Source organism: Dinoponera quadriceps, unplaced genomic scaffold (genome assembly GCF_001313825.1).
Source record: "Dinoponera quadriceps isolate SergipeBrazil2010 unplaced genomic scaffold, ASM131382v1 scaffold5144, whole genome shotgun sequence".
NCBI lineage: Eukaryota > Metazoa > Arthropoda > Insecta > Hymenoptera > Formicidae > Dinoponera > Dinoponera quadriceps.
Genome location: NW_014560308.1, coordinates 116,082 through 138,392, shown reverse-complemented (window position 1 = coordinate 138,392; position 22,311 = coordinate 116,082). Strand labels below are relative to the sequence as shown.

At 46.3% G+C, this 22,311-nt stretch overlaps 2 protein-coding genes across 3 annotated transcripts; one reads left to right on the top strand and one right to left on the bottom strand.

The window, feature by feature from the left end:
* Positions 1 to 376: 376 nt before the first annotated feature.
* On the top strand, positions 377 to 9,166 carry LOC106750721 (probable cation-transporting ATPase 13A3). 2 transcript variants are annotated; one of them, XM_014631245.1, is made up of 11 exons: positions 377 to 500; positions 848 to 932; positions 1,011 to 1,238; positions 1,314 to 1,435; positions 1,516 to 1,672; positions 1,750 to 1,954; positions 2,038 to 2,376; positions 2,666 to 3,617; positions 4,091 to 4,610; positions 4,727 to 4,908; positions 5,764 to 7,193. In XM_014631245.1, the coding sequence occupies exons 1-11, from the start codon at positions 377 to 379 to the stop codon at positions 7,191 to 7,193; spliced, it is 4,344 nt and encodes a 1,447-aa protein (XP_014486731.1). The 2 variants fall into 2 exon arrangements, with proteins under 2 accessions (XP_014486731.1, XP_014486730.1); XM_014631244.1 differs by having other exon boundaries at positions 1,011 to 1,435; positions 5,764 to 9,166.
* A 349-nt stretch (positions 9,167 to 9,515) lies between these two features.
* On the bottom strand, positions 9,516 to 18,149 carry LOC106750702 (proclotting enzyme-like). The gene is made up of 9 exons (XM_014631203.1): positions 17,684 to 18,149; positions 15,900 to 15,944; positions 14,372 to 14,623; positions 11,818 to 11,903; positions 11,645 to 11,730; positions 11,322 to 11,459; positions 11,056 to 11,192; positions 10,309 to 10,466; positions 9,516 to 10,126 (listed from the first exon to the last, which is right to left on the bottom strand). The coding sequence occupies exons 1-9, from the start codon at positions 18,147 to 18,149 to the stop codon at positions 9,968 to 9,970; spliced, it is 1,527 nt and encodes a 508-aa protein (XP_014486689.1). The 3' UTR covers positions 9,516 to 9,967.
* Positions 18,150 to 22,311: the final 4,162 nt, after the last annotated feature.

The window sequence follows — 22,311 nt, the reverse complement described above, 5'->3', positions numbered from 1 at the left end:
CATCTCGTACTTCTGCTCCCCCTCCTCCTTCGCGTCCCGTTTGAACACTTAGTCACGGTGATACATTAATCACGTATCGACCGATTAGAAGCGGCCTCGAGGAGTGGCCACGCGGACAATAACTCGTAGTCATTTAAGGCTAGTGCTGTATGTAGTAGTAGTGAGAAGAGCGGCGATTCGAGAAAATTCAGGCGGGGGTCATTTGCCATCGTAATTTCTCGTGAATAGTTTGTTAGTCAAAAGGGACGGCCGAAGAGAGGGAAGTAAACGACCAGGTACTGAGAAAGGGAAAGGGCAGACACTGCTCTTCCGCTCGCACGTGAGTTCTCTTCAGTTGTCCTTCGGTTATCCGCGCGTTTCCCGGGTATTCGCGAGTATGCAGCCGACACCGAACAAGCTGAACCTGAGCTTCGCCAGAAACGCTTACAGCGTCTTCGGCAGCCGCAACGCAGCTGCCGTGAACGAACATCAGCGCGAGCAAAAGACGGAACTGCTGGAGGGTGAGTAGGCAAGGCGACACGTGCTTCTCGCACGCGGCCGTTGATACTCCGCCGATCTCGTCATATCTCTCTTACTCTGCCACGCAATCTTATCGTGTTTATCGCCGGCAAAGATTACGCCCCCCCCCCTCCCTTTTCACTATCTGCCTATTGTTCCCCGTGATTTAAAGCGAAATCTAATCGAGACAGTGAATTCTTCGTCGACGCGCGTCTCGCAAACACGTTTTACGACGGTCAGCGTGTGAAACGCGGAGAAAGCGTCGTCAGTCGAAGGAGTTCCGCGATCGGCGAACGTTCGCGCGGCGAATGAACGGCAGCTCAACGCTGTAACGTCGATTTCGTTTCAGACAACAAGGCCAACGGCCTCCTGCGCATGAAGAATGGCGTGGACTACATCAATCCTGGTGAGGAAGACCAGATGGAAATTTACGGGTAGGTCGCTCGCTCACGTTACGTCACGCAGATGAGCTCCCGCGCGGATCCGCTTAATCTCCCGTTTCGTTCTCGCAGCTACAAGAAAAATCGCGCGCGCGCCATCATCACCTGGTTCTTCATCGTCATCACCGGAGGTTTCCTCAGGTTGGTCTTCCACTGGGTGCCGCATGTCATGCTTATGGCCACGCACTCCAGCTGTTCGCTGGAGGAAGCGGAAACCGTCCTGTTGATCGAGAGGTTCCAAGGGAAGCACACGAGTTACTACGTGAGGAAGCTGAAAGTCTTAACCGCTCGGGAAGTCGTGTTAGTAACTTTCTCTTCCGGGCGCAACGTCTCCGCGTGGTCGATACTAACGGCCACCTCGTGGTTTCTTTGCAGCAACAAACCCTTCGACGGGGAATCTCTGATCGACAATGAACCGTGGGTGGAGACTCCGGTTACGGTCAAGGAGGATGACGGCCCGATGTTGTCTGTGCATCTCTGCGGCGGCCAATTCAAACGTAAGCGACGACAGTTATTCAGCGTTGTTTCAGCGTTTCAAGCGTAAAACGAGTGCGTTAACGAGAGAGCGTTTCCTCAGAGGTGCCGTCCATCGTCCTTTTCAACTGCAAGAAGCTGACCTACGTCTGGGAGCCGGAGAGAGCGGAATTCCTGAAACTGCGCGGCCTCGACGTCGACGTCTTGACGTCCTCCCTGCACCAAATGCAGGGTCTCAGCGCTCAGGAACAATACATGAGGTAAGAAGTCCGGCTAGTTCCTCGCGTTTCTTCTGCGTCACGTTCGCGTCGTGAGAGAACTAATTGAACGACGGCAGGCGCTGTGTTTACGGCAACAACGAGATCGTCATTCCCGTGAAGGGCGTGTTAACGCTGATCTGCCTCGAAGTGCTCACCGCGTTCTACGTCTTCCAATTGTTCAGCTTCTGCCTGTGGATCGCGGACGACTATTATTACTATGCCGTGGTCATCCTCCTAATGTCGAGCGCCAGCGTCATAATGGCAGTCTTCCAGACACGACGCGTGAGTCACCTCATCGATCTTACTTCTCCCCCTCATCCCCTTCCGGTCTGTTCCGACGATCACGATCTCGTTTCTCCCCGCAGAACCAGCTGAATCTGCGATCGACGGTGTACTCGTCCGACGTCGCCACGGTTATGAGGGATCGAATAACCGGTCAGACCGAGACGGTGCCCGCTGAGCGTTTGGTGCCCGGCGACATCTTGGTCATCCCGTCCCATGGCTGCCTGATGCCCTGCGACGCTGTGCTGTTGACTGGCAACTGCATTCTCAACGAATCCATGTTGACCGGCGAGTCAGTACCCGTCACGAAGACGCCAATTCCTTCCTCCAACGACATAATATACAACGCCAAAGAACACGCCAGACACACGCTTTTCTGCGGCACCAGGCTCATTCAGACAAGATATTACGGGAGTGAGAAAGTGAGTGTCCCTCAAGTGGCGCCATCTCGCGACCTTGAGCTAAGTTTCGGGGAAAATCGTTTCCTTCCGAAATCTCCGCGGAATTTCTTCGTTTCTCGTCTTTTCTACAGGAAACAGCAAATGCGACAAGTTTTAACCGAACACGCGTGAATTTTTCTAAACGAATGTTTCCACCCCTGAAATTGAAGGAATCCGTAGGAAAATCGGGAAACGACGAAACTTGAAAACTACACGCTCAGGTGGATGCCGGTGTTGCTTAGCGACTTCTATAATCTCGCGCGAATTTCAGGTGTTAGCGGTGGTCCTAAGAACCGGCTTCAACACCAGCAAGGGCGGCCTGGTGAGGTCCATCATGTATCCCCCGCCTGTTGATTTTAAGTTCGAACAGGATTCCTATAAGTTCGTCATGATGCTAGGGTGCATAGCCTGCATAGGAGTCATCTTTACCATCGTGACCAAAGTGATGAGGAAAATACCCCCCAGTCATATCACTTTGGAAGCTTTGGATCTCATTACTATCGTGGTGCCACCGGCATTGCCAGCGGCTATGACTATCGGACGTCTCGTGGCGCAACGCAGGTTAGAGAAGAAGAAGATATACTGCACGAGTCCCAGGACGATTAACGTCTCGGGTTCCATCGATTGCATTTGCTTCGACAAGACCGGAACGCTGACCGAGGATGGTTTGGACATGTGGGGCGTGGTGACGGTTTCGGACAGGAAGTTCCAGTTGCCGGTCAAGGATATTACTAGTCTGCCATTATCGGAGGCTCTCATCGGGATGGTTACGTGCCATGGAATAACTATAATCGATAACCAGCTGGCGGGAGATCCCCTTGATCTAAAGATGTTCGAGTCTACCGGTTGGACGTTGGAAGAGCCCGATGTGTCCGACACGTCCAAGTTCTCCATGCTATTCCCGACCATCGTCAGACCGGCGAAGGACTCCAAGTTGTTGAAGAAGCTACCGAACGATTTGTGCGACACGCTCAGCCGACAGAACTCCATGTCTTCCGACGTGGTCGACGGTATATCCCTGAGCAACCTCGACGCCGCGTTCGTCGGCTCCGCGACCGAGCTGACCGATCAGGGCTTGGAGGTGGGAATTGTACGGCAGTTTCCTTTCACGTCAACTCTCCAGAGAATGAGCGTGATCACCAGGACATTGGGAGCGAATCACTACGATCTCTATTGCAAGGGCAGCCCGGAAATGATCCTTAGTCTCTCCAAAGCAGAATCCAGTAAGTGATCCAATGTACTGTGTACATCGCGTCCCGTGTGTCTCGGGACACATTTCACCGAAGAACATCGAAATGAATAACATTCTCTTTCTTCCCGACTAGAAACGCATCTGACCGGCCTGAATCAAAAGCTAACAGTCAGCTAATACGAGCTAGATTAAATTCCCTACTTCGTTACTGGCTGACTAATCACTAAAATGTAGATTCGATTTTGTAGTCCATTCAGCCGTTATATAACAATTATGATATAATACATGGCGCTATCTCTTCTAAAATACATAATCCAGCTACTATACACCTAACATCCAAGAATGATTTAGCAAATTAAAATTGAGGACAAGTTGTTCCAAACAGAAAAAAGTAGAAGTGAGCGTTACATTATTGGCCAGCAGCCGACGTTAGGCACGAATCGATCACCTGACTAGACACCCGCGAAGTTCAATTTCTACTTCAAGTTCTCCCACTTGTTGCAGTTCCTCCGGACTTTGCGGCTGTTTTGCAAGAGTACACATCCGAGGGTTATCGAGTGATCGCTCTCGCTCATAAATCCCTGAACCGTCTTCCATATGCCAAGGTGCAGCGCATGAATCGCGAGGCTGCCGAGATCGATTTGACGTTCCTGGGATTCGTGGTAATGGAGAACCGACTGAAGCCAGAGACCTCGCCAGTAATAGCGGCGTTGAATGCCGCTTGTATCAAGACGGTAATGGTAACGGGGGATAACATGCTAACCGCCCTCTCGGTAGCTAGAGATTGCAACATGGTGAAGCCCGGCACACCGGTGATCGTAGTCTCGACGAACCAGCACAATCAACTGAAACCGCAGATCTACTTCACGAAAAGCGACAGTCAACCGTCGCCTACCTCGCCGAACGGCCAACCCGATCTCAGCGAAATGACTGATCTGAACAGCGTGGTCAGTTTGGAAACGGTCGAGAGCGGCTCCTTCGCTAATACCAAGCTGGAGAACGATATCGATTACCTGTCGAACGAGTAAGCGTCTCTTTTTTTCGGCATTATTACGAGATTCCTTTCATTTCGATCTCACAATTCGAATCTAAATATAAAGATTTATCGAAGCTCGATTGTACCTTCCGCTTCCTTTTCAGCGTACAATATTCCAAGAACAAGTACGTGTTCGCGTTGACGGGGAAAACGTGGGCCACCGTGAAGAATCATTATCCCGAAATGATACCCAAATTGGTCACTCGCGGCGCGATTTTCGCGAGAATGTCTCCCGATCAGAAGCAACAGTTGGTTCAGGAACTGCAGGCCTTAGGGTACTATGTCGGTGAGTACGGGAATAATCATTTCTTTTAAAGAAATATGATGTATTCTGAATTTTTAATCAAATATTTTCTTCACTTCTCCATGCTCGAACGTCTGAACGCGGTGTTTAACCTCTACTTCACCATGCTCCTTTTCAATAATTGATGTTCCGATAGACAAATATTACTTCTTTTTTTTTTCCATTATGCTTTTATGAAGTACAGAACATAGTTTTGGAGTTTTGTTCTGTACTTTCTATACGCGCGTATTATCTGCACTGTGAAGTAGTAATGTGAAGTACTAACAACATTTTTTAATACAATTGACAACCAAACATTGACATATTGACTTGTCGGTACATCTATCATGTCATCAAGAAATTTGTAAGAGTCGTTCTATTTTTACTTTTATTTTTCGCTGAAGGTAGCGGGACGTTCGGTTTTCTATTGATTTTGAATTATATTATAAATAATAATTCTCTACAATGTTTTCGCACCTACATCTGACGTTTGCGTTCTTATTCTTTGCCTGTTTACTTACCCTTTCTGATTGTGTATCACGAGAATCTTTCTTTCGCTTAATTTTAATAATAACTCACAACAAGAATCTCACCACATAAGACTCTGCAGTGAAAAAAATTCAAGTAAATATTTGGAGTATCGGAATATTTTATTATTCAGATTAAGTAAATATTACTTGAATGTAGCGCATTGAAAGAAAAGAAGACGCCACATTGAAGTAATATTTACTTAATCCAAATAAAATGAACCCCGATACTCCTTAGGAAATATTTGCTCGAACGTAGCGATATTTTGCCAGTGAAATGAACACCAATCCTAAAAGTGTCAACGATCTAACGGGAGACTATCGCTTGCAGCCATGGTGGGAGACGGCGCTAACGATTGCGGTGCACTGAAAGCGGCGCACACCGGGATCTCTTTGTCCGACACGGAGTCTTCAGTCGCGTCGCCGTTCACCAGTCGTGAGACCAACATCTCTTGCGTGCTAACGGTGATTCGTGAGGGTCGGGCCGCGCTGGTCACGTCCTTCGGCATCTTCAAGTACATGGCCGGTTACTCGCTCATACAGTTCATCTCGGTGATGAACCTCTACAGCATCGACTCCAACCTGACGGATGTCCAATTTCTGTACATCGATCTTTTCATCATCTCCATATTCGCTTTCTTCTTCGGCCGTACCGAGGCGTACGAGGGCCCTCTGGTGAAAACGCCGCCGCTCAACAGTCTCATCAGCACGTCGCCGATATTCAGCTTGATCACGCACACCGTGATAGTCGGCATCTTCCAGTACGTGGGCTTGTGGCACGTGCGGCAGATGCCGTGGTTCACGCCGTTCAACGCGACCGCACTGGAAGATAAGGACGACGTCGGCTGCTGGGAGAATTACACCATCTTCATCATCAGTTCCATGCAGTACATCATCTTGGCGGTGGTGTTTTCGAAGGGACCGCCCTACAGGAAGTCCCTCTTCACCAACTACGGTCTGCTCACCTCATTTGTGTTCTTGAGTCTTTTCTCCATCTACCTCGCCGTGTGTCCCTTCGAGTGGCTGGCCAACTGGTTCGAGCTCGTGATGCCGGACGACCTCGTCTTCCGCTTCCTCATGGTCGGCTACGGTTTGGCGAACCTCATGGTCGCGCTGTTGGTCGAGCATTTCCTCGTGGAATACCTGGTCTCCGGCAAACTGCGTTACCGTTGGCACGACGTCGACAAATCCCGGCGGAAGTTCCTGGCGATCGAGCGCGACATGGCGAACGACCTCAAGTGGCCGCCGATCTCGCAGGAACCGTTGCCGGAGGTCACGCCCAACGTTCCGATCCGGCAGAACGTCACCGAGATCAAGATCGAGAAGAGGATCGCCGAGCCTTGCCACCCGGCCGACACCAGCTTCATGAACAGCTCGCCGGTCTGCGCCGGCTTCAAGCATTTCGGCTCCGCTCGCGAGGTCACCCTCAATCCCAAGTCCCTCTTCGACCATTGCCGGAATACGGTATCGATGCAGACCGTACCTTGCTTCGAGGACTCGTTGCCGAAGCAGTCGGGCGCTGAACCCGCGTCGAAGCGACGGCACAACTCGGAATCGGAGAACGGCATCAATCGTTATGAGAAACCCTACATGAACCACAACACCAATCCCATCGCCACGCTACCCCGGAACCCGAACGCGACTCTCCAGCCGCAGAAACTGCAGAGGGACTTCAAGGATGTCCTGGTGCACAAGAGCGACAACCGAGTGTCGTCTGGAAACACACACAGCGTGCTCGAATTGGACATTCTGCCGTCCTGAGGGTCGCAGCGCTCGAAAGACCGATCAAACGGTAACTGAACGCAACCCGTGAGACCTTATGATTTCGGAGTATTATTAGATTACTCGCAACCTCTCGTCATTTCGGATCGGCGCGAGACCGACGTCGCGAAAAACCCGATCAATCGCGCGACGTCGCACGCTAGACGCTGCAATCTCGATTCCCTCATCCCCCTTCCATTCGCTATTTGTGATATATCCAGGACATGTATTTCATATCGGTCGTCGACGTATTAGTTTTACGCAAAGAGTCAGCGAGCTCGAGCTACGTCACCGATCAGACGTATCCGAGTCGATGCATTTAGCCTGTCCACCGCTCGGTGGCTAACTTCAAGTCAGGGTTAAGAAGTAACGCGTTGCTCTTTGTTATCGTTACTAGGTGATTTTCGACCAAGTAACGTCTTAAGAATGGCATGCGTGTTTCTTCAACGGTGGCGACGACGCAAGTGAGTTTTGCTTGAGCAAAACGGGAGCGATCGTTACTTTTATCGCTACTGTGCAACACGGAGTACTTTCTGATGAACGGCAGCGGTAACGAGTTACTTTTAAGAAGTAACTTTCCCGATCGTATTGCGAGTTATATAAATGATGTAAATGATAAGAATGAGCCGGATGTAGGAGTAAATTAAAGATAACGTGTAGAGTAGCTCACGTCGCTCAGTTACGCTTAGAGAGAATTAATATTTCGTAACTTAGACGTTGATTCAATTTCTCAGCCAGCGAGCCGTTCTAGCTTCGGCTTATTTTTTAATCACTGATTCAAGCCGGGGTCCCTTTTGACCCGGCCCTCCTTCGCCCTTCCTCTTCTGCCCTCGTTAGTATTCGAAAGCGATATATGCTCGAGAGAAAGTATTATTGTTATTTATCTGTTAAGCGACTATTTTACACGATCTATAGTTCGCGACAAGGATTCTCCTCGCGCTGTGCAATACGGGATAACCTCTTCAGATATTCGCTCACAGAGAATTCTATCGTGAATTACGGGTCGTCCGAAATGGATCTTAGACAAAAGAGCGTAACAGTTGTACATGAGCTCCGTGTTAGGGAGAATCTTCCGGATGCAGCGCGAATTGTATCTCAACAATACACGTAAATGTATTTATTCTTACGTAAATACGTTGTCACATGAGGCTAGAGCGGAACGAGAGCTAATGTCCTTTATCACTGCGGTTACGGAACGAATACTTAAAGAAGCTCGCGTCCTCGACGACGCATACCCCTCGGTTTCAGCATTCAAATCACACACGGGGAAAAGGATTGGTCGAATTAAGGTGACAATGAACACATCGAATGCGTTTTGATCGAAGGAAACGGAATTTCTCGCCCTGAGAATTGAATTTAGTTCATGGAAAATTAGAAATCCCGTCTCCTTCAATCCTTCTCCATGCGCGTATAGTTAGAGCGAATTTAAAATTAATTTCTCTCCTCCTCCTTTTCTCATTCCTTTTCTCTCCTCAGGCGCTATTCGCTCTTTATTTACCCGTGCATTTTTTTACCCTCGAGTTTTATTCGAGTTTCATTCGAGCGATATCAATAACTTAAAACACGTGCCTGTATACGTTGCATTTTATACAACAACGATTTCAATTGTAATAATTGCAAATAACACGTCACACGATAGCAATTGGTTCGTCGTTCGCGCTATCATTTTATCTTGAGGATCATTCCACAGTGGAAAATCAGATCACTGAACTAGAAGCGATGTGACGATGCGGAGAAATTGATGGCTGCTGAGGGGGAGGGAAATGTGTATTACGTATTGTATTTAATAATGTAATTATACCCTGAGTAATCTTCGCAATGTTAAGATAAGATAAGCGAGATACGTATTGTTAAAAAGTAACTATCGAGATGAATGTGTACTTACAGAATGCATGCAACGCAAATAGATACTTAATCGCGTCGATCTATTCGCGATGCTATATAGCTTGTGTTGAAAAGTAGCGGTTGTCAAATAAAACATGTTTTTAATGTAAACCTCGCTGTATTATTTCACCGTTACTTCCCTCCCGTCGCGCAATAAAATTAAATTAAATTAAACGATAACGTTAAACTTTGCATAACCTCTTCAAATGTTTTGTAATGATTATATAATTTTTACACAAACACACACACACACATATATAACGTCATGATTTATCTTGAGATAAATTGAAGAGTGTTTCGATTGATGATGTAAAATTCTGGCGGTCCCCGGGAGAAGAACAACCGATAGAAATGAAATTGGAAACTGAGTGGTAGTATTTATTAAGCGCAAATGCATACGTATATCATACACGCTTAATTTACAGTAACAACATTCACTTCGGTAAAATTACGACATCACACTGGCGGCACCCGCTTGCGTCCATGGAAATACTTATATAATATCTGTGTTAATAGGGAGCGTCAATTCTCTATATCCGTCTCTGAAACAATATTCACGAAAATTCGATGTTACGCTCGCGAGCGCACTAATCGCGCCGCGTCGCTTCCCACGTCGATTCTAAACGTAGATTTCACCTAAGTGATTTTTCGCATATATATATAAGTAAAAATGGCTATAATTTCGTTAGGTATAGTCTTTAATGAAGAATCGTCCGAACTAGCGTCTCATCGAAACTTTCCCGTCGCTGCGTCGCACGTTCTCAGGCGCGATCGCGGATCCTGAAGTCACTCTCGGCATGGAGTATCCCATGCTTGAACTTTGTGTCATGCAAAGTCCGCGGCGAAAGGCGTCTATTGACCCTGCGCTTCCTCCGCTGATCGACGGCATGCTACGAGTTTATGACATACGTGATCCAGTCGACGGTCTTGGCCACGCGATGATAGATCCCCGGTTGACCCGGTTGAGCACAGGAATAACCAGCAGACACTATGCCGATCAAGTACCATCGACCGGTTTTCTCCAGCATTAACGGGCCGCCGCTGTCGCCCTGAAAGCGAAGAAATGATTCGCGCTCTCGGGACGGTGCATTATGCGCGTGTGAGAAAGATAGATAGATAGACAATTTTATTTTGCGCTCTGGGACAGAGAGAGAGGGGGGGGAGGGGGGAGAAGTAAACAGTACCGATTCATCGTGCAAACAAAACGCGCCTATGATGACGAAACGCTTACCTGACACGAGTCCTTACCGCCGCCACGGTAACCGGCGCACATCATCTCGTCGTAGATGACAACGTTGATGCCGTTGGTACGATGCCACCTCTCGCAGACGCGATTATCGATCACGGGCACGTCCACCGCCTGCAGTGTCTTAGGTCGCAGTCTGGAGCCTGAATACCATTTTCAAACAATTCGCGATTGTTAATGAAAAGGGATAATCAACGGATTTTCATTATTAATACACGAATTTTCATCATTAATATACGCAAAACAAGAATTAGTCATAGTAGCTAAACTAAGGACAGCTAATGTCATCGCTACCGCAGGTAAATTTATTAGTCGTTCGAATGAAGTATACAGCGAAGAATATGGTTGTACCTCGCAGCAAACTCTTTTTACCTCTAATAGCTAATGTCGTTATTACCGCAGCTAGATTTATCAGCTATCTCTATTTTAACTGCCACAATTAAATTCTAGATCCTATAGCTAATTCTTTCTTTGCGTGTATATGGAGAGGAAGTCAGAGAGAAAGTCAGTTAAAGAAATCAATATTTCATTTCTCCCTCTTGTTCTACCGTCGGTTTAATATTACAGAAAATATTTCTATTACCTGCATTTAGAGGGATTTCTTCCTTTAAAGAAGAAAAGGAAATAGTAAATTCTAATAAATCATAATTTTTAATTATACTTTTCTACGAATAAGACAAAGAAATCGCAAGTGTCTTTCATAAATAAGGCGTTTTATTAAAATTGCGTTACCTGCTTGTAGAGCACCCCATCCCGCAGCCCAGCCATATTGGCCCAGGAAATCTTCATTCTTTTCTGGTAGACAAATTGGCGTTATATGAGGCATGTAATGAACCGGTCGGTCCAATCGAAGCACAGCTACATCAAATCTATGATAAACGATCGAACGTAAAAAACACGATTCCACGAAATTCATTCTATTTAATATGCAACTCATTGTTGGTCGAGATATATTTAGCAAGTTTCTAGCGAACTAGCGGATGACGAAGTAAACGCACCTATCCGCCTGCGGCGTGAACTTAAAATAAGGGTGCACTCTGATCTCTCGAACACCGAAAGTGTAAGCTGGCAGAGACTCGCTGGCGGAGTTGACCATGTAATCGCCGAGGGTCACCTGCACCTGTCGCGCTGACGCTCTAACGTGCGGAGAATTTAATTATAATTTTAGTTGAAATTGGTTCAGCTAGGTTTGGCCAAGTTTTGACACATTAATTTAGCTAAATTTTAGTTCGGAGAATTTAATTATAATTTTAACGAAAATTTCAGTTGGTAAGAAAACTTGGAACACTTTTAATATTTCTTGATATACTACGTTACTCACTTTGCAACGCAATGTCCTGCGGTGACAACGTGGAACCGATTGACCAATGTGCCGCCGCATCTACTGGATCCGATACGTATATATGCCTGTCGAAGGGAGAAAAACAAATAATGTTAACGACGAAGTTCGAAGCCTGAGGGATGATTCTTGTTTAATTGATCGTCGTATCTGACCTGCCACGGGAAACTACCGAAACCGGCCTCGTCGCCGCCCACGATCCTCCTCTGCGCGATTTGTTTCGAGACCGGTATGCCGCAACCTGGAAAACGCAATTATCTGGATTCGCGAGCAGTTTTAAGGTGTCGTCGTTATAATTAGCGCGACTCAGTCGGGTATAATTACTCGACGCGACGAACTGTGCTAGGATTGCCAAATGTTCCTTTTCGAAACACGACGACACAGGAATCGAGCGAATTCATTTTGAGGGACAATTGCGGTTTCATTTCGCGGTTTCGGAACACGTGGACTCGAGGTGGCAGCAGGAAAGGCATGATAGTCCTAAATCGTAGTATTGATTGCTCACTCATATTAGAATTAGTTAAAACTAAACATTTCACCAATATCTTTAAGACATTGTTTACTTTTTACATTCGTGCTCTATATGATTTAAATTCCTACATGGACAGATTACGTCTAACAGCCAACTTATTGTCTGATTCTGTAGACTTTTTTCATATTAATCTGACAACATTTAAGTACTCAATATTGCGTGCGATTTCTTGAGCCACTTGTTTTCATCATAACACACACACATATTATTAATATTAATATTATCATTATTTATATATTGATCATTTTGTAATTTTTATTTATTAACTTTTATTAATTAATTAACCATCTGTACTAAAGGGCGCTTCCTATTAATAAAGATTATCATTATTATTATTATTATTATTAACATAATTATATGAATGGAGACCAATTAAGTGTTGTTTACGATAAAATAATAGACTAATAAATAAGACTTAAATAATGAAAGACTAAAAAAAAAATATCGGATCATTCTACATATACTAGGACATTTGGCAATGCTAGTTGTGCCGCAACCTGTGATTACAATAACGCGCAGTAGCGCTTAAACGCGGTTTCATTACGATCGACGCCTTTAGAGCGGGATCGCGCGTTCCGGCTGTTGAAAGTGTGAAGTAATCGATAGCAATAAAAAAAAAAAATGTTTCTTCCCGCTGTTACATCGCCGAAATTGGACTTGGAGTAATACGGTGACTCGCGTTAATAGCGCTCCTTCCGTCCGATTTCATTGTCGAAGCGCGGTTCGTAATTGCGTGCAATAATGTTATTACGATGGTATCCTATTGAGTAACTTTGAACGTTACATCGACCACTCATGTTCTCGAATAAGTAACCCGATAAATAAAAGGAAAAAGGAACGTTATTCGTGATAAGAGATCTCGAGAATGAATCAAGCTTTATATACGTTAGTAACGTAAAAGCGACAGTTCGAGGTGATGCTCTTCGACAATCATAGTCTCATTACGACGGATTATCGACTTTGTAGACGTGCAATCATGCCATGCATCACTGATTATTATTCCCTGAATCAATACGCCTCGAGAGAAGTGAGAATTCTGAATCTTTGTTAACTCACTTCGTCAGCTCTTTGTTAACTTAAATCTTTGTTAAAACGCGTTTGGTTACGATTCGTACGACAAGGGAGACGGAAAGTTTTCGATTTTCCTAGACCATTCTTGACTCGTTTCTTCGATTACTTGGACGCGTCTAAGATACGTCTTTCAGTCGGCTGCGTGATTTCGGGAAAAATCCATGCGCTTATTAGTGCGTTACTCGACGCAGAGTAAAAGTGTTCTCGCGCGAAAACGGGCGTAGAAAACGGGCGTATGGCCGCGTTGTCGCGAATGCAGCGAAGCGTTTTACCGTGTCGATTATGAGAAAGAGCCGGATTGCGGATCGCCAAAGTTTTACGAGCCGACAGAAAAACCGCGTTTCACCATCGAGAAGATTAATCCATGGATGACGACGGTCGATGTTATATTACGTTCGTGCGCCTGTCGCGCGCTTTTCCTCTTTTCATCATAATGCCATCCCTTCGTGAGATCTACGATTTTTTTTATCCGTGTAGACTTTTTCGCTCGTCGTAGAGCTGTGTCTCTTTGCGTGGATCCTTGCGATTTTAACTGGACCGTTTTTACATACGCGACGGGAAACGGAGTAGAATGTGTGAGAGAGAGAGCGAGAGAGAGAGAGGGAGAGATTGACGAGACTTTGCAGTCGTTAACGGGGAATTTAGGCGGATATTGAGCGGAAACATGCCGTTCCGACATCGAAAAACCAATCTCCGGGCGAACATGCACAGGAAGGCGGAAGTCGGTGGTGCATGCGTGGGTCGTGTACGTGGAAACTTAAGAATGGAGAGACAAAGGGACACACGTGAGAAAAATACATTCGAAAGAGAAGGAGAAACTGTGCTACTGAAGGAGAGAAGAAAGGAGTCAGGACGAGACGTTTCTGGCGAGGAAAGCGTGCGCTTTCTTGAAGTAGAAAAAACGAGGAACCGAAGGAAAACGGTGGTACATGCTCGGTGCACATGCGAGTGCTCGTGGGTAGTGATGCAGTCTAACGATGATGAGATACAACGGACCAGAGAGAGAGAGAGAAATAAAGAAACAGGGGAAGAACTCATGCTTTCGGTGTGCGCGCGAGTGTGTGCAAAGTGTACGGAAGGCATGCGTTTTCGAAGGAAGGACTTACGATCGTCGCTGGCGGTCTCCGTGTACAAATCCAGCGGAAGCGGCCGAGACTGATCTCTAGGCGACTCGATCAGGTTATAATCAGTGAGAGCTTTAGGGTCTTTCCGCTGACAACACGCGAACATAATGCCGCCGCAGCTGCCGTCCAATAGGCCAGCAGACATCCAGCACATTAGAAAAAATTCGCAGCTCCGTCCGTCCGCGCACAATGTATCGTCGCCTTTCCAAAGCGGCCTTTTTTGTTGGCGCGTCTCTGCAGAAAATACGGAAACTTGTCTCTTTCGCCTCCTGCCTCGCGACTGCCGGGAGGAAGTTATGAGGCCCGGCCGGAAGAGGAAGAAGAAGTCCGAGAAAGCCCGAGAGCACGTCGAAGAAGGTGGTCGCGTTGCGATTCTTAAGCGAGCTTCCGATTTATCTTCGTTCGTTATTCACCGAAATCAGGAGAGCTCGAGCTCGCAAAAAGAAAGCAAGACGAATGTGTGGATCTTCAGAGCGAATCTCTCCCCACTTAGACGCTGTAAAGTCAATCAGCTTAGACACTCGTGTCCGCCGCGCATTAACATCCGTCGTATCACACGTGTGATTCTGATGTACCTTTGACCGCCAGTCTGGAAAATAGACTGCCTAAGGAGCACCGATTTTCCACTGATTTTCGACGTTTGGTTATTATAATTGCGATCGATGTACGATTAATCGGTAGCCACGCGCGAGGGAAACTCGCATTTACTTCGCCGATTACTCCAAGTATAACTTCGGAATACGAAACGAGCTGAAGTCCAAGGCCGGGCGCGATATCACAGAATGACATTGAAATTGTGCAACTATTCGTGGGAAATTGGCGTATTTCTATTTTATCTGTAAGAATTAACCGTAGATTCTTCCGGAAGGAGTGAGGCGCCCTGGCGGAAATTTGCGGTAGCCGAACACATTTCCAACGGAACATTGATACTCTCTGCGTTAGAGATTGCGAGTAATCCAACGGTGTGTAAAATATACGCTCAATCTCGTCACGTCGTGAAGTCATTCCTGTGGAATCGTACCTCGATTTAGGCAGGTCGCGCGAGACGAGCACGAAGGGTTCGAGCGGTCCTGCTGAAATCCATCGGGAATGTCCGAGGCAATAAGTGCGATCGATAGAAAAAGTATCGACGCGATAATGCCGATCGTTTCTCCCGACACGGTTCCGTAGAGGGTCGACGGTTTGGGCAATCGTAAAAGGACCAGCCCGGCATGACGACGACCGGCGGTAAAGCGCGACGTTGACGATGTCGTAACGATTTCCGGGTCTCGGACCTCGACGGAAGCCGTCGACTCTGTGCTGGAAATAAGTTTCGCGCGCCACGACCATTACGCTCACGTTGTGCGACTAACCGTCCGATTCTTACGGGTACACGCGAGAGAGACGAGGTCGTCGGAGGACGATTACGATGTGGTCGAGAACCGAGTAGGTTGTCGCGAACTTGGACGGAGGCTCCCCGAAGCGACGTCGTTGACGGCTAGCTATATTGATTTTCCCGACGCGCACGTACCTGTTTCCAATCTAGGATAATCCTCCGGCGTCTGCTTCCGGTGATCTGAAATAAAGACAGCGTGTTCGTCCGGAAGAAAGATGGATTTATCGTAAATCGCGGTGAGAAGACCGTTTCCTGTGAGATATCGTTTCGGTGAAAAGGCTTCCGATTCGAATTAATTGTTTCAAGTCACGGGACGATCGAAAATATTAATATGAGGATTGATCGATTCTTCCGTTTCGGTAGGCATTTGAAAAGTTAAATAACGTCTGGCACCTTTCACGCACGTGAATTCGATGTTCATGGAAATAAATGAACGATCGTTAAAGTTTGTCGCGTGAGACCGGCATTACGTATCATACGCGCTTATGGGCGCGAGTTATTTCACTCGATCGTACCGGAGAGTATACGAGTCGGTTCGTTTGCAATTGAAATGCTTCGAAAGTTCTATATAGCGCGTCATTTGCATTCGCACACTTGTCTAAGCGCCTAGTCGATGAAGCGTTGTTTGCACGGTGAAGCGTGTTACAGAAGCGACGGGATTACGCGAGCGCACGCGCAAAGAAAAGAAGAAAGCAAGAGGGGATACTTCATTAAGCACTCCAAGAAGAGCTTTAGCCGCGATAAACTCGATTTGCATCATTATATTAAACGGCTCAACGTGATCGAGCATTACGAGCGCTGAGCGCCCCCATAATTTCTAATATTGTCGTTTATCACTTAAATTGCGGCTAATTTATAATACTCGGCTAGTTGAATATAAATTGCGAAAGAAAATCGAAAAGAGAATGTTCACCCCTCGTTGAAACGTTCTTTCTTTCAAAGTTGTTGAACGACCGGGATGATACAAATAATGAATCCTGTTATTCCAAAATTATGTCGCGATCGCAAAGTTTTATATACAAAGTATCGGACTCAGACCGTATCATCCGTCATATATTTATGGTTTAAATTGTAATGTGAATAAAAATGTAATTCATATTAAAAGAAAATTTATTGATAAAAAGAAAATTTTTCTCATTTTTAGTAAACCGTTCGCTTGCATACAACGTGTGAACGTATTTTTTAAATAATTTGTTTACTTGTTTAATGAAAATAATTTTTCTACTAAATTAAATTATTCACCAAATGTAAAAAAAATATTTCCTATAATACAACTAATATCTATTAAAATGTAAAAAATACTTACTGCTACGTGTTAAATCTTTCATTCTTTTTAACTAATTTTTATATTTATTACATCGTTTTTAATACGTTGCTTAATATTTATATAGTGCGTAAATATTAAAAAAAGAATTACATTCTAATTTGTACACTTCGACTTACTATAATCAAGTAAAGAAAATTTATACTTTTATGTTTATAAAATTTATATAATTTATATTTATAATTTTTATTTATAATGAAGACGTATATTTCAAACATTATTTACTAAATTATATTTCAGTAAATATATTCATTGAAATTAAGAAAAACTTTTTCTTACTGCAGATCAGGCCATTCTGAACAAAAAGTCCTTCGCTACTTTACAATGACTGCGCAAATTTCTAAGTTATTTAAAGAGTTAATTAAGGAATCCTCTCTATATATGGCCGGCATTTCCAATGATTAACGACTCGAAATTTTGCGTGGCTGTCTCCATCCATGACAGAAGACTTATGTTTACATTGATCTAAACCAAGTACATTGCTGCTTGCGTCAGACACCCTGTATAAATTCAATCAAGAAGACAGAAGCAATGCACGATACGTAAGCCAGCGCAATTAAAAGAAGCGAAGGAAGAGAAAGGAAGGAGCTCTTACCTCGGGCGTCATCCTCGAATTCTGGCAGCTGATTTGACTGCTGGAAGAAGGAGGCCGCGCCGCCTCCCGGCGGCAGGAAGTCGTTGTCTCGGAATATCAGGCGCGGGGTTCGATGGGCCATCACCGGTCTGTTGTAATCGGCGACGGGGCTTCTCCAGAGGGATTTGTGTTGCCGCCACGAGGGGAACTGGACCTGAGGTGCGAATCGCGCGACCGGGTGCGGCCCAAGGTTCCTGCCGAGCGGCGGGCCGCCGTCCAAGAAGTAAGCCGAAGGCCCAGTGGGATATCGCACGTATCTTCGCGGGCGAAGCGTCGCCACTCCGGTGCGATTAGTCTCTCTTTTTAGCGCGTCGATGACCGAGGAGGGGTCGAAGCTCGACAGCTGCTGGGTCTCGTTCGCCAGACTCGAGGAGACGGTAAGGACGACCGCAGCGAGAAGCCAATGGCGCGGCCTCGATGCACCCATCGTTTCGCTGCGGGCAGAACGCGTCGGGACGTTTAGAAATGAACGAGGCGACGCTCGGCGAAAGAAACACTCGCGACGATGCAAATGATTCGGCGAGTATGAAAAGTGGAAGAAAGTGGAAAAATAGATTAATCGCCGGCGGCGCAGCGAGAGACGCGCACGTGCGAGAATCCGAGTCACCTTTCCACGCACGATGATGCTGGGAATCTTAAACAATCTGTCGCTACTCGAGGCGGACCGATTTTCTCTTCGAGTCGAGTTTCACGAGTCGTTAATCATCATCGGGCGCCATTAGAGCACGTGATTCCCGGCGAAAGGAAATGCGCATCGCTCGGGCTTGTAATCAGACGGAATCCTCTAAGATTTTGCTTCGAATGTCGAGGAATGCCCGCCTCTGTCTACAATTATCAGGTTGCGGCCGGTCGCGAGCGGCCGAAGGGGGAACTTTCTTTTGGCACGGCTCGTTCGCGAGCGATGTTTCTTTGCGCGAAGCTACGAGGTGTGAAAGCGAATTACATAGAGATAAATTTTAAGATGGAACTGAAGCAAAATCTCTCTTTCTCCGTGGGCAATCCTATCGAAATAACTCGATGAATATTTAAGGTCGTCCTTTCGCGCTCCCGAAAGTAAATTCTCCGCGCAGCTTACATTTTTATTCTCTCGTGCGCCTCGTCAATTGTCAACATGTTCTGTCCGCAAGGTAAGTCCGCAGTCTCTTCGACATTTTCATTGCATCGTCTGTGATTCATATTAGACGTGGAACAAGGAGATCTCACGTTCAGGTAACGCAAACGAAACAACGTGGAAAACAACTTCCTCAAAGCCACCCCCCCCCCTCTCACCGGTAGAATTCCTCTCGACGCGACGAAATCCAGTTTGCGTCACGATCCTCCGTAACGAGTGAAAGTAAAGAAGTTCACCCGGAACCGAATATCACGACGTTTACACACAAGAAGACCCGTCGTTCGGACTCGCGCAGCATCCTCGTCGAATGAAATTATCGCCCGATCAGGAACGTCAGCGGGAGAAAACGACACATAGTCGCTGAGATGTAATCAAATACTCTCGCCTAGCTGCGCGAATGGTGATCTTCGCGTGGGCCTCGCGGAAACTGTCGGGGATAATCCCATGCGAAGGAGAAAAGTTAATTGAATTAATGTGACAATGGACCAATCGAATGCGTTTTGGCCGAAGAAAATAGAATTTCCGGCTCTCGCACGGCAAATTTAGACTCTCATAGAGTCAGAAAAATTACGTTTCCTTCGACAAAGACGACGTTCGGCTCGTTCATTACCACGTGAATTCAACCGATCTTTTTTTTTTTTTCCGTCAAGTGAAAGTACCAATGCCTGGACACGTATCTAACTCTGAGCATTCTTATTGCTTTGATCTCTAAATGTGAATATTTATACTCTCAATATAGAACAATATAATATGTAGAATATATCTGTATATATCTTCCACGTTGAAAATTTTAATCTTTGCATTTAAAGACCGAAATAACAGGCACAGGTATTTTTACCTCGCGGTATTCTCGTAGCAGACGAATCACTTTCGAATTAGCGAGGAGTCCCCGGATGCAATGCGTAAGAAACAAATTCTGCAAAGTCCTGCTGTGAAGCAGAAATTCGCGAGATCCGCGGGAAGCACGTGATTGGCGTTGATGGATCGTTTACTTGACGTTCGATCTAGTCGGGCAGCGACTTTCGGAGGAGCAGGAGGAGCAGCCGAAAGGAGAGAAAAAAGGCGGGGAGGATATAATTGTTCGTTGGATAATCCCCGGTGGGCGGCCTTGCCGGACCAACAATCGTGGCGCGAGGTGAACGGTTCGATGTGTTAGTAGGTCATTGGCTCTCCGTCGCGTGGATCCACCAGAAGTGAAAGTGCACTTCTTGCGTGCGCGACGGTGTGAAGTTCACGTTCACGCAGCCGGCCGTCCCGGCGTACCAGCGGAAGTTACGAATCGCTGCTCGCTGACTCCTCGGTGCCACCCGTCTTTGTTCTTCCCGTTATCCCCTTTGTCCCAGCTTGTCGAGCTTCGTCGCGAAACGCCATGCAAATGCACGCGAATCTGTTGCGCCGCGGAATTTCACCGTGAAAGTGTTCGATTATTACAACGCGATCGCCTTTGTGCCTGGATCTTCATAATTCCGCGATCGCGATTTCTTACGTGGTCTTCGTCTTTCCTTCAGCGAACTATACCGGCCGGCGAAACGCTGCAATTTCCTTTACATTCGCCCGCAACCCGATCGACCGTGTCCTCGCTTTTGTGAAATGACCGCGCGCGCTTTGAGTCGCGGAAATGTGTTACAACGTTGAATGTATTGTTGTTATGCGGGGCAATATTTATATATCATCTCAGGTAGCGAGACATCGTTCGCTTCATTTCTCCGTCATGCTCGTAACGAAACTGATCTTCCGAGATCTTCACGTTGAAATGTCGTAAGACCGATGGTCTTCCGTCGCGTGACGTTACGTATCGGCGTCGAAGATACGGCTCATTTAACCAGTGACATCGGTCGGAGATAACGTTGATACGATTTCACGAGGATGTGACAAAAGGCCCGCCGAAAGAATGACCAACAAATACCGCCAGGTAAGACATCTCGCCAATACAACGGTTGAGTTCTCCCAACTTCCCGTCGCCTTTTCATTCCTTACTGCAGCCCACAACTCTACTCTAAGTCTAGAAAATTCAATTACCGCAATTTACCGCAGGATAATATGACGTCGAATTAATTTCTGCGGCCCGAAGAGCCCTGTATTCGCTGCAAGAAACTCCAACCGCAGGCTATACCGCATCACCAGCTGGAGACGCGGCGCGCGTCCGTTTCCAGCTGTCAGTGAAAGCAACGTACGCACGTACGCACGCACGTGTAAGCACCCACACGGATCGACGGCCGTATTCTTTTCCCCCGCCCGGTGATCCGCGAGCCCGCGATATTCGAGTCCGCGAGCGCGGTCTTGAATTCCGCGTTCGACGTTAAAAACCGCCGCGGAACCATCGCTTTCTCCGGGCGGCGCGACGCAAGCTTACTTTCCCCGAAATCGAAGGACAATCGTCCCTCTCGTGCGTTCCGCTGCCAGGATCAGCCGCGATTTTCCTTCGGCGCACTGCCTAATAGCTAAAGTAACAATGCAACCGGCGAAGCGTCACGGGGAAAAGCTCCACGCGCCACCGAGCCACGACGATCCGGCGATGATATACAAGGCCCGGAATTATATAATAAAAAGAAGTTAATTGGTGGCAATTTTCCGGACGCGAGGCTGCACGGAAAAAAGAAGTAGCTCCCACAGATAAAAACTAGCTCTCACAGTTAAAAAGTGGTTCCCGCGAGTAGAAATTAGCTGTTCGTATAACACAACTGAAATGGAGTTAATTTGGATAATTCTTTGACTCCTGTATCCAGTTTCTAGCTTCCACAGCTGCAAGCTGGATCCGGTAACTAAATTTCAGTTGTGTTATGTGCACAGCTAATTCCTATTTTCTGTACATCTGGACACGTGTATCCCCATTCTCCCGCATTCATCGTGCGGACGCGGCTAATTTTCCGTGTAACGTGTACGTAATGCGTAATGACAACTCCACGATATCCCGCCTTCGCTAATTATTAAATTTTGAAACTGCCTCTTATGTTTTTCCACTAAATATCCCGTCATCGCCTGCATTGTCTGCTTGAACGTCACGTAGTCGAAGCTCCTTTTTAATCGTGGATATAATATTGCCGTTCTAATTTTTATTGATGCAAAAGTTCGATCCGTTTTGGTAATCAGTTTTTCATTCAGAAATCCTAGAATTTCTACGAGCGCAAGATCACGCAGCTGCCGAAGAAATGACAGATCATCGAGCAGAACAGCGCATACTTAAAAAAATATGTTAATTATGTTTTAAAATAAATAAATGTTATATATGTACATTTTGATGAAGAACGGAAGGAATTTTTGAAACGACCCTACATCCCGATTTTTTTCCGAAAAAATCGAATTACTAATTAGTACCTCGCATTAATTATTCGTCTTATAATATCTCTTATTATTGGCCTCATTAATACATTGACCGGTAAACACGAGTCATCTCGTAGCCGGTGCATAAATTTTCTGTTCTATACACCAGCTACAAATTCATTCGCACGGATTCCTTTTTATGAGTTTTGCTCAATGA